At 48.2% G+C, this 11,575-nt stretch overlaps 1 protein-coding gene across 1 annotated transcript; it reads left to right on the forward strand.

Annotated features, from left to right (window-relative positions):
* Positions 1 to 8,950, forward strand: ZGPAT (zinc finger CCCH-type and G-patch domain containing). Its single transcript, XM_063296880.1, has 7 exons — positions 1 to 365; positions 1,006 to 1,748; positions 4,225 to 4,358; positions 4,851 to 5,009; positions 5,847 to 5,978; positions 7,048 to 7,465; positions 8,422 to 8,950. Exons 2-7 carry the CDS (start codon positions 1,135 to 1,137, stop codon positions 8,558 to 8,560), a joined length of 1,596 nt encoding a protein of 531 aa, XP_063152950.1. The 5' UTR covers positions 1 to 365; positions 1,006 to 1,134; the 3' UTR covers positions 8,561 to 8,950.
* Positions 8,951 to 11,575: the final 2,625 nt, after the last annotated feature.

Here is an 11,575-nt window from a genome sequence, read left to right on the forward strand (position 1 = left end):
AGGAGACCGGATGCGGATTTCGGGAGCCGTCATGGCGGTCATTGGGTACTGAAAGCGGAAAGGCTGGCTGTCGTTGGGCCAGGGAGGTCTGGCTGGTGAATCGCTTTCCCTCGCTCGGGTGGCGCGAGAGAGCTTCCGACAGTCCCAGCTTTCTCCAGTCGGTCCCCGTCCAGAACCCCAGGACTACAGCACCAATCGTCCTCCATCCTAGTGGACCGATGTGGCTGTGGATGATGGGAAATGAGTCCAGTGTCTTCCGAAGGCTGAGATTTCCCCCAGATTTGGTCTGAGTTACCTGCAAACGAAAGCTCTAGCTTGGAACGAGGCCGCTTCCGACCTGCTCGCAAATCCCTTTCTTTTTCGGTGTGGCTTTTTGGGTTGAATTTCTGCCTGGCTCACGAGGCACAACCTCCCTGCCGAGAAGAATAAAAGAAAAGGCCATATTCCTTCTCCGTGCCCGGCGGCCAGCTAGAGTTGCCGCATTTTCTTTACTGCCTTTGCTCCCCCGCCACAGAAATCAAGCAAATGATTTTTTAATCACCTCATATCAGGAAGCATTTGGTTGGCTGTTCTTAAAGGCACACCAGAAGCAGCAGACGAGGTGGCAAAGTATACCTCACTTGCAGTTTTTATCTACAGTGTTGGATTTTCTAAGCTGGTTTCCTGACAAAAATGCTATTGGATTTTTCTAAGCTGGTTTATGTTTGAAACTTAGATCTCTCTTTCCTGAAGAGGCACTTGACGTGGCGTATTCCCCTCACGACAGCAGTCATAATGCCGGGGCACATTTTACTCCAAATTTTCTTCCACTTTAGGAGATAGAATAAAATATTTTAATGCTTAGTGGAATAACTGCTTTTTAGATGTTACCTTCATAGCTTCCCAATAATATTGCTTTGTAACTCCCTTGATGGCTTGTATGCCACTGTACAGCATTTTGAAAGCTTTTACTGAAAAGTAGTATAAACATACTGATAATATATTATCTGTGTTTATTGCAGTGAGATGAGCTTGGATGTAAAAAACAACAACCGTGAAAGTGTGCGGTTCTGGATGACTATCGTATTTCTCTGCTACCCATCAAGCTGAAAATGCATTGAATTCCCAAAGAAGGAGGGGGACAGGAGCACAGCCATGGATGAGGAGAGCTTGGAAGCAGCAATTCGGTCGTATAATGCTCAGTTGCAGCAGGTAGACCTGGCTTTGGGAGCTGGCCTGGACCCAGCACAACAGTCTGATCTAATCCAGCTGCAGGCTGACTTAAAGCAGCTGATAGAACTGACAGAGGCCAGCCTTGTCTCCATGAAAAAAAGCAAGCTCTGTTCAGTTTTGGACTCTGAGGCACTTTCCACATCTTTGTCTGCCCATCCACCGCAAAGCAGTTGTGAAGCTGGCCGTCTGAGTGCTGATGACGAATACGCTGCTTTTAAGGAAGCCATTGCAGAAATTGGGGATGAGGATGGTCCATTAAGAACTCACGATGAGAGAGAAGGAATGGGTGATGAAGAGGAAGAACAGGAGGAGGAGGAAGAGGACGAAGAAGAAATGGCCAGTGGGATGAAAGTGAAAGCTCCCTACTACAGTTCCTGGGGAACCCTTGAGTACCACAATGCCATGATTGTAGGGAGTGAGTGCTTGGAAGATGGAAGTCCTGGAGTTAGAGTGTTGTACCTCTACCCAACTCACAAGTCCTTGAAACCATGTCCCTTTTTCTTGGATGACAAATGTCGATTTAAAGAGAATTGCCGGTAAGTAGATCAACTGGTAGGGGATGGGGTTCCCAATACATCCAGGAAGCACTTCTTCCTTTATGCAGGCCACATCCTGTGGGGAGAATCTGTGTGATAAGGCTGCTTGTATTCTCCTACTGTCTTCCTACGTGGGGCATCCCTGTGCTCTGTCTTTTAAGTTTCCTTCAAAAACCGGATTATGTAGTGCCCCAAAGAGGGTTTTTGGAGTCGCTCACAGAGATGTTTGAGCATGCTTGCAGAATTACTGTTTGCAATACTGAAACTGATTTGTGATCGGTGTTTAATGGAACAATGCTTAAGAGTGATACAGTGGTATATTATTGCAAACCATCAGACTATGCATTCGTCCATAAAAATGTTAAATAACACTTTTTTAGAAGTTTCTTTGACAAATATCGGGGTGTTTAAATATTAGCATTGGAAGCTAGATGAATGCATCTGTTTCTCTGCAGGAAAAAATAGGCACAGAAATTCATGGACTTAAAGTTGGAAGGGAGCATTTAGCAGGGCTGTACAGACTTTGAAAATGATTTGGAAAAAGTGCTTTGGCCTTTCTGCAGGAGCCTGAAAAAAGGATACAACTGGATTAATGACTCAAGCCGCTCTTGAAGCAGCCACATTATATTTCAGTCTTCTGCAGAAACCAGGAAAAAAAAATGCAGGGCTGCCTCAATGAACAGCAGAGAAGGGCTAAGGTCATCTGTGGTGCAAAGAATTTCTTCCAAATTGCTATGCAAAGTATGCATACTTCTACTGTGTAGATCAGTGTTTCTCAAACTTTGCAACTTTAAGGCATGCGGACTTCAATTCCCAGAATTTCCCAGCCAGTTGAAGTCCCCGTGCCTTAAAGTTGCCAAGTTTAAGAAACGCCGGTGTAGACCTTTTAAGGCGTTCGCCGCCACCCCCCAGTCAGTGCAGAAATCCGTATGAAAGAATTCGAGGGAAGGGTTTTTCAGCAAAAGGAGTGCACTTTCCTCGTCAGTAGTTGGCTTTCTGATTAAAGTGCCCATTAAAGCCGTAGCAAGACTTTCCTAGAATTCAATTATATTTGCCCTCCTGTAACTTAAGACCATTCTTTCATCTCCCCTGCATTGATTACGAACGGGTTTTGGCCTTCTGCTGGATGCTGCCACCCCTGTTATTACTGTTGTTATTAATTGCTAAATTTCTCTAGTGATGCAGTAAAAAAAAAACTTGGTAGAATGTGAAATAATCCAACATAAAATATCCACAATACAATAATAAAGCATCTGGAGTAATTGCTGCCAATTCACATTCCTCCGAGTTAGCATTCCTCAAGAGTGAAAAAAGCCACTCTCTCTGCCTCTTTTCATTGTCAGTCCCCAGATCATCCTTATTACCCTTCTTTACTCCTAGTCTACTTTCTCTGAGCCTGTCTTAGCAGACCACTTGGAACTGGATATTCAAGGCTGGGTCTGATTAAAGCAGAAGGTAACGAAGCTGTTGCTTCCTATGATTTGGAAACTGTATTTGTGTTAAGCAGCTTAAAATTACAGTTGCCTTCTTAGCAGGCACGTCATACTAATAACTTGTACTCAGCTTGTCACGAACTCAAATTCTAAGGATCCTTTCCATGTGTGACATTTTGGGGCAAAGTGTGTTACATCTGTGAGAGCCAGTTTGGTGTATAGGCAGTCCTCGCTTAACAACCATTCGTACTGACCATTAGTACGGTTTGGACTTAGGACGATGCTGAAAAAAACCGTCTTATGATCGGTCCTCACACACATGATCATGATTTGGGCGCTTGACGACCAGTTCACATTTATGAGCATCGCAGCATCTTCGACCTTCCCAGATGGCTTCTAGCAAGCAAAATCACCAGGGAACCACATGATTCATTTAACGACCACATGGTTCGCTTAATGCTTGCAGTGATTCACTTAAGGACTGCAGCAAAAAAAAAGTTGTAAAATCGGGTCAGATTTGCTTAATGACGTCTTTGCTTATCAACCAAAATTCTGCTCTCAATTGTGGTCATTAAGCGAGGACTACCTGTAGTGGTTAAGGCACCGGGCTAGAAATCAGGAGACTGTGAATTCTGGTCCCACCTTAGGCACGAAGCTAGTTGGGTGACCTTGGGCCAGTCCCTCTCTCAGGCCTAGGAAGCAGGCCATGGCAAACCACGTCTGAGAAACATTGCCAAGAAAACTACAGGGACCTGTCCAGGCAGTTGCCAGGAGTCGATACTGACTTGAAGGCAGTATTTGCATTACTGCAATACTGGAATAAAGTCATCTTGCATTTGTAGGATGGATGGCGAATTGTCCTTTGAATACTGACTGGGACAGGTGAAAGGGAAGAGGCAAAAACAAACTGGATAGCCCTGGAGCTAGGATGTTAGAGCTGTAGCCCTCTTCCATGTCATTCTTCAGCTTCTGGGGTGTAAAGATCTGGTGTTTTGAAACCAAGGCATTCACAGTCGACTCTCCCTTCGTGGTCCTCCTGGCAGGTTTTCCCATGGGCAGGTGGTATCCATAGAGGAGCTGCGTCCCTTCGAAGAGCCTGACCTTGCTTGCCTGGCAGTGGGGTCGGCCTGCCTGGCGAGACATCAGGATGGGATCTGGTATGCTGCTAAAATCACAGGTGAGGCCGATTTCAGCATGCGCTTTGGGCTTCGTTGTATGCTGGTAGCTATACCTGGGACAGGCAGAACTCTGGCCTGGCATTGGGGGCCCGTTGATTGCACACCGATGTGGTGGATATTTGCTCTTTTAAGAAAATCCAAAGATGATCTGTCCAGAGATAACTTTTTTCGCTAGCTTCGCTGCCATATTCCAAGCTTGCTCATTCATTTTTTTAAGTCCCCTGGGCTGCACTGATTCAACAGCTTTCCAAGACCTGAGGCGGCCCACCCCTTGCCATTCTTTTAACTCAGTGTTTCTCAGTCTCAGCAACTTTAAGACCTGTGGACTTCAACTCCCAGAATTCCCCAGCCAGCATGCTGGCTGGGGAATTCTGGGAGTTGAAGTCCAGACAGCTTAAAGTTGCTGAGGCTGAAACCCTGCAAAGTGCTCCCTTGATTTCCCATGGCGTAGAATGAATGGTCCTTGAAGGACGTTGTCTCTCCTTTCTCAGACATTGACAGCGGTTATTACACGGTGAAGTTTGACTCGCTGCTCCTGAAGGAAGTGGTGGTGGAAGGGGATGGCATTATCCCTCCGCTGCGTAGCGAGGAGAGCTCTTCTTCCTCAGAGTCAGAAGACGATGGATTGGATAGCGCTGGGTACGCTAAAGGTAAAAAGTGCTGGGGGCTCCAGCTGTGTTTTTCTGACTTTTCCAGCGCCCTGTAATCACTGCGTTTGCTTTGCACCCTCCCAGCTCCTCGTACCTCCCAGGTCCCCCACTGGCCACCACGGCTGGAGCTTCCCAGCACCGTTTCTTGCCATTTTAAGGTGAGAAATGGGGAAACGGTCATTTAAATCTTAAAATCACCATATGACAGAGTCGCAGTAGTGAGGTGGACGGGCATATGAAGTGTTTGTATAAATAAATATCTAAAGACTTCCCTCGCCACAAATCTGTTTTGCCCACATATATGGGGTAGCTCTGCCCAGTTTGGAGGCCTCCGCTGCTTAAAGAACATTTAGTGCATCCCCTTCCATCCAAGCCGCTGTTCAGCAGACCTACATCTTTTCAGCTTTGGCAAGGGTGATGGAGTGGGAAGGGACATCTCCAGCTTCTAGGGCCTGCCATTAGCAGAAACGTTGGCGTGCTGTAAACGGCAGGCACGCGGTTTCTGTTCCCCCCAACGGAATGGTGTGTTGGAAAGAAATTATGTAAGGCAGCTGGAGACTCTCTTTCTATCCATCAGTGCCCTAGTTCTCTGAAACCCGAACAAACAAAATGGGACAAAAATTGGTGTAGGGGGAGAAGCTGGCAAAAGAAGGATCTGGTTTGCAAATGGGCCAGATGCAGCCAGAGGCTGGAAAGGAAAAAAATCCAGAATAGAGACCCCCCCCCCCCGCGTGCATCCCCGCAAAGGGCGCAATCCCTGGGAGTTGAAGTCCACGCATCTTAAAGCTGCCACGGTCGAGAAACGCTGCTCTAATCCGTCTCCCTTCTGTCATCCAGTCATTGACTGCAGCATTCCGGGGAACGGGGAAGGAACATCCACCTGCTGTTCCTCCTTTGGCAGCTGGGAAGCCCACACGCGCGGCATCGGCTCTAAACTTCTGGCTCAGATGGGTTACGAGCTTGGTAGAGGTAAGTGTGGGTGTGGCAGGGAGGCGGGATGTGCCCACCCAAGGAGGCTCTCCCCTCCAATTTACGAAGGGAAGTGTTATTTCTGCTTTCATTTTGAGAGGGTGAGCTGTTGTCGTGGGCTGAAATAAGATTTCCATCCTTAGAAGAAACACAGAAGCAGGTGTTAAGAAAGCCCATGGGAGTAGCTGTTGTCCTCATGTCACCTTAGCTGTTGTCCTCAGCCAGAATTTCTAATTAATGTACTTCATCAGAAAGACTTGAGGACTTCTCCACTGTGTCGAGGGCTACATTGGGCTCAGACCCTGACTCTTACCTGTTGCTTCCCCAGTGCTCCTGAGGCTCTACACAACGTGTATAGAGGTAGTCCTCACTTAACAACCATTCATTTGGCAATGGTTCAGACTTACAATGGTGGTGAAAAACTGAGTGATGACCAATCCTCGTACTTATGACCATCACAGCATCCTGCAGTCACGTGATCTCCATTTTTGACCTTCCCAGCCAGCTTCCGGCGAGCAAAATCAATCGGGAACCGTGTGATTCACTTAACGGCCATGTGGTTCCTTCAGTGACCATGTGATTCTGTTAACCGTCACAAAAACAGTTGTATAATCAGGTCGGATTCGCTTAATGATGGCATCGCTTAGTGACCAAAGTTCTGGTCCCAGTTGTGGTCATCAAGTGAGGACTACCTGTAAGCATTTGCCTCCCTTCCCAGATCTGATGAGGACAGAAACACGGGATATTCCCTCCCTGTAACAGTCTTGAAAACTCAGGACAATAAGATTCCCCATCTCCTTTTGCAGGGTGCATTGCATTTTGCATTTTGTCTTGCCACAAAGACCCCATTCGAAGGGCCAGCGGTAGAAGATGGGTAGCATTTTTCTTTCCAATGCATCAACTTTAATTCCGGCTTTTATTGGATTTGCTAACTGCTTTGGGATTCTTTGCAATGAGTTGTCATACATATCAAAACATTTTTTCTAACGGGCGAAGGTGGGAAGCGAGCCGTTTCTTGCTGCGGTGACTCAGCTGTCGTTCTCCTTGCTGCCCCCCCTTTCCCCGTCAGGTCTGGGCAAGAATGCGGAGGGCCGGGTGGAGCCGATACTAGCCGTGGTGCTCCCGAAGGGGAAGTCGCTGGACCAGTGTGCCGAGATCCTCCAGAAGAAGCGGGAGGGGAGGCTCGATCTGCCCAAGCCCAGGAAACGAAGGGCGAGAGGAACCGGCCCCGCCCGGCTCCGACAGCAGAACCCGAGGCCCCGCAGCGTGTTCGATTTTCTGAACGAGAAGCTTCAGGGCCAGGACGCCGAGAGGGAGCCGGGAGGGAGGCTGCCCCCACTGGAGAGGAGCAGCAAGGAGATCTACCACGCCAGCAAGGCCACCAGGAAGGCCCTGAGCGTGCGCCTCTTGCAGACCACGGAACAAATCGACCAGACCCAGAAGGACATCCGGGGGATTCGGGAGGCCTTGGCACGCAACGCCGGGCGGTAAGGAGCGCGCCTGCTTTGCCGCAGAGCAGTCGGTCAGCTGGTCTCGGCTTCTCCGCTGACCCTGCGGGTGGAATTCCACCGCCCCTTGTGCCTAGTGCGTGGGTCAGGCAGGCACCCACCGATCTGGGCTCGGCACGAGGTGGTTGCCACGAATGGTCTGCCGTTACAAAATGCCTTTAATGAGGTTGGATCAACTTCCAGAGGTTGGATTTGCCCAACGTGCAAACTCTGGTTGTTGCTAACTTTGGTGAAGGCTTTTCTGGAGTAGCAGGTTGTGGAACTCAAACTGTCGGGTTAGTTCATGATCTAGTATATTGTGCGAACTCAGAGAGTAAGTTAATTTGGTCAGGAGGTTGTGTGAATTTTTTCCTGTGCGGTTTAGGGTGGGGAGCAGGAAAACGAATAGATCTTAACCCAAGGATCTCTCTAAAGGGGATTACAGGAAGGGAGGGAGGGAGGAGAGAGATAGGGGAAGGGAGTGAGGAAGGGAAGGGGGAGGGCAAAAGAGCATGGGGGAGTTTCCCAGTGCTAGGGGGGTGAAAACCAGCATTTGCTTCTTTGTGGGTGTCAGGAACTGGACGGTCCTCCAGAGAGGGTTCGTGCCTCAATGCCCCAGTGTGGAAGCTTGGGGAAAGAGAAGCAGAATTTCAGCAACCAGCAGTCCCCAGTACAGGAACCAGGAAAAAGGTTTGCAGGACCAAGAAGCGAGAGACAGGCAGATTCTTCTCCAGCTGAGGCTTGCCAGTCAAACAGGGAATTTGGGCCTAGATGAAGAGAGCCTGATTTCTCTGGCAGCATTCGCCCAAACAAACATAACCGGGTTATTTTTGCATGCGGACCTCTGGATTTCTTCTCCGCTCTCCCAGCAGAGTTTGCTTTCTCTGGATGGGAGTGGGAGAACTGGGGAAACAGTCTTCCTAATACGCTCCTGATGCTCTGTTCTTGGTTTCCAGGCACACCGTTGCCACAGCTAACCTGGAAGAGAAGCTCTCTGGGGCCCACAAGAAACTGGGCGAGCTGCAGGCTTTGGAGGCGAGTCTTCAGCAAGAGCAGAAGAAAGCCGATACGCACAAAAAAATGACCGAGTTCTAGGTTTCGCCCATCAGATTTGTGTGTGGAAGGAGATTCCGGTCCAGGTTGGGCGGCAGAGGGCTGCTAGACCGAAACCTGTTCCTTTCTTCTGGATTCCCTTCTCTCCAGTTGCACAAGTGGGCTGGGTATGAAATGGTGGCCCAGGAATGTGGACCGCCTAGCAGTTTGCTTTCCTCTTTATGCAGAATGCCCAGAAAATATCCACAGCCAGGCCCAGAGCTGCAAATATTTATCTGGTTTGGGAAGGTTTTCTGCTACAGTCCTGCCCGCGTCTTTGTTTCTTGCCTCCTCCAGGACCTCTATGGCTGCTCGGTGGCTTCTCTTCTCCCCTCCCAGCAGAGACAAACACTACAGTGGAGAACAGAGAAAAATAAAACAAGAAAAATTCTGGGCTTTGTGCTAACATTAATCTGCTTGCCCAGCAGAAGGCACAACGATGTTCTTGTACAAAACCATCCTTGGGTTGCATCAGTTTTCAAGCTGGCAGAACATCCCCCCACCCCCTTCCCCAGGTGCTTTGCCTCTTTCAGTTCTACCGTGTTTCGTCCTGGCAACTTGAAAGCTGTTCATTCTGGCTGCTCTGAAAAGGCTCAAGACAGAAGCGGGTAATCCAAGCAGCAGGAAACTTTTTCAGGCCCTCTGAGCAATCTCCCTAAATTCAGTGTTCCTAAGCATTCAACTTTTAACGTTCTCGCAAGAACGCCCTTGCCTTGTGTTGATTTAGTGATCACTGAGATGCTGGAATTTTAAAATTCTACATTAATTTGGGGGATATGTGGCTGTATCCTTTGCTCGGCCTAACGTTTGTGGGGGAGGGATACAAACAGCTTGCCAACTAGCATTGGCTGGGTCTGGAAAAGAAATTGCTATTGCTGTTCCTTGGACCCAGCAGAGACCGTAACTGCAAATTGGGAAGCTAGTCGATCTCTGGAAGAGGATCAGCAAGTGTGCTGCTGGAGTGCATGGGGAGAACAGTGATGAATTCAGAGTTCCAGGGTAACTCAGATATCGCTGTTGTTTCCTGTGCACATTTCCTTTTAGACCATCATTCTACATGAAAAAGAAAAATAGCTTGCTGTGGTTTCCCCCACTCCCTTTCATCTTTGAAAGCCGTTTATGTAATTCAGACTCCATTATAACTGGTAAAAGACCAACTTGGCTTCTGTTTGTTTGTTTGTTTGTTTTGAGATGAAGACGCAGTTTTCTTTGCTGTTCTAATTCCCCAATTAGGAAGATTCCATTTTGGATAAAATTCACCCTGGATATCCATGAATCTTTCCACCTCCCCCCACCCCCCCCTTTTTTTTTTAATATACATTGCCAATACAGAAAGTACAAGCCCATAACCAACCAGCAGGATGCCGGATCGGAACAGTTGTGAAGCCCCGGCCCCCAGGTGTGTTTTGTTAAATAGACTTTTCTGTCGCTGCCTCAAGTTCGTTGCCTCGCAAGGAGCAACAGTAGTGGGTTCTCACGGAGGGGAGCGTGGAAAAAGATTTCAGTGTGTGCCGGTTTTGCTTTTGGGCTGCAGTCCAGCCTGCTGGTAGGAAGGACCCATTCATTTTCCTTTTTAAATATGGACTGGGGTGATCTCCTTTGTTGGGGAAGATGGCGGCCAACTAATCTGGTTCTCCTGTTCATGTTGGCAGGTTTAATAGAGGTCTTCCCTATTAGCTGCCACCCTCCTCCAAGAACTGCCAGAGAGTGGGGTGTCCTTAACTGTCCGAACACCTTCCCCTTCCCTTTGAAGATTGCATCCGTGGGCACCCGCTGAATTCATGAATGCTTGCTTCTCAGTAGAGGCGTGTAGGCTTGGCGTGGACTGCTGGACCATGTGTAAGCTCTGCATGTAGTCCTGGTGCACAACAGGAAATCTTTCAGCAGGTTTTGTTTTGTTTTGTTTTCTGCTGGAAATTGGACCGTGGCTGTTTTGTGGCTTGCTGCTGAAATTTAAAAGCGAGAGCCGCAAAAGGGTGGGAAGGTACACAGCTTGAAAACTGCCTGTCTCGTGCAGATTTGAGTACATCAATGTTTCCACGTCTACCCTTTCTTTACTGGTAAACAGGTTTCTCATTCACATGAGGAATGCTACCTGGATGAAGCTCCAAGGGGTGAGGGGGGCAGTCAGCTCAAGTTTTGGGCCACCCCCTTGGATTGTAACCCCCTTCCCTAGAACCATGGGGACTGGGCCAGATAGAAGTCTACTAAGTAAATTTGAGCCTCATTAAGGAGCACGGAGCCAATTTCTATGGACAGAATTGGTTATTCATAGGATTACATAGCTAGGGTCCTGACAATATTTTGCCTACTTCAAGAAAAAAATCCAAATCCTGGAAAGAAAGGTCAGGTTTTGCACCTGGACTAAAACATTTAAGAGAACTTTCGCTACAAGAACATGCCTAATGATGATGGTCCTTGGATACTGGCCTTCAGAAGCCTCCATTTTTTCCTTTCTCACTGTTTTCTGTCGAGCAATGGAAACTGAAGACTGGATGGGGTCTTCAAGAGGAACTGCAGCTAAATTCCAGACCAGAATATCCCCAGCCTGGCTGGGGACGTCGAGGTTGGACATCGAAGACTTCTTGGGGGCTTCAGCTTTCAGACCGCGTCTGTAGTTGTTATGCAAGATCAAATGTTTAGTAATAGGCAGCCACATTTGGGAAGGAAGGAGCCTTCACCCTCCATTGCCAGGGATTGAGAAGTCCGCAGCTGTGGGCAAAAGATCATATTCAGCTGAGATGGATCTTGCCAGGTTTGGTTTCATCTCTGACCCTCTCCTTTCACTGAGTCTTTCTCTCAGCCCCTTAAAAACTAGTGCCCCAAAGAGCTTTGGTTTGGCTGGAAAGTTCAACAAGAAGAGCGGTACATGATTCATTCCCCACCTATCTGCCAGATCTATCTGCTTTTCAGTTTTTGGTTTCACAAAGCAGCTTGCAGTTGGGTAGTGTGGGCAGGAAACCAAAGCATTGTTTTTGGCTGTGCGCTGTTTGGTGATATCCACTCCTCGGGAGAACG

The sequence above is a fragment of the Candoia aspera genome, chromosome 3 (assembly GCF_035149785.1).
Source record: "Candoia aspera isolate rCanAsp1 chromosome 3, rCanAsp1.hap2, whole genome shotgun sequence".
Classification (NCBI taxonomy): Eukaryota; Metazoa; Chordata; class Lepidosauria; order Squamata; family Boidae; genus Candoia; species Candoia aspera.

Excerpts from the sequence above, each read along its gene's own strand:
- ZGPAT (XM_063296880.1), top strand. The coding sequence starts at position 1,135 with ATGGATGAGGAGAGCTTGGAAGCAGCAATTCGGTCGTATAATGCTCAG. Across the intron at positions 4,359-4,850 it reads GTATGCTGCTAAAATCACAG|ACATTGACAGCGGTTATTAC; the intron begins GTGAGGCCGATT and ends CTCCTTTCTCAG. Across the intron at positions 5,010-5,846 it reads TAGCGCTGGGTACGCTAAAG|TCATTGACTGCAGCATTCCG; the intron begins GTAAAAAGTGCT and ends TCTGTCATCCAG.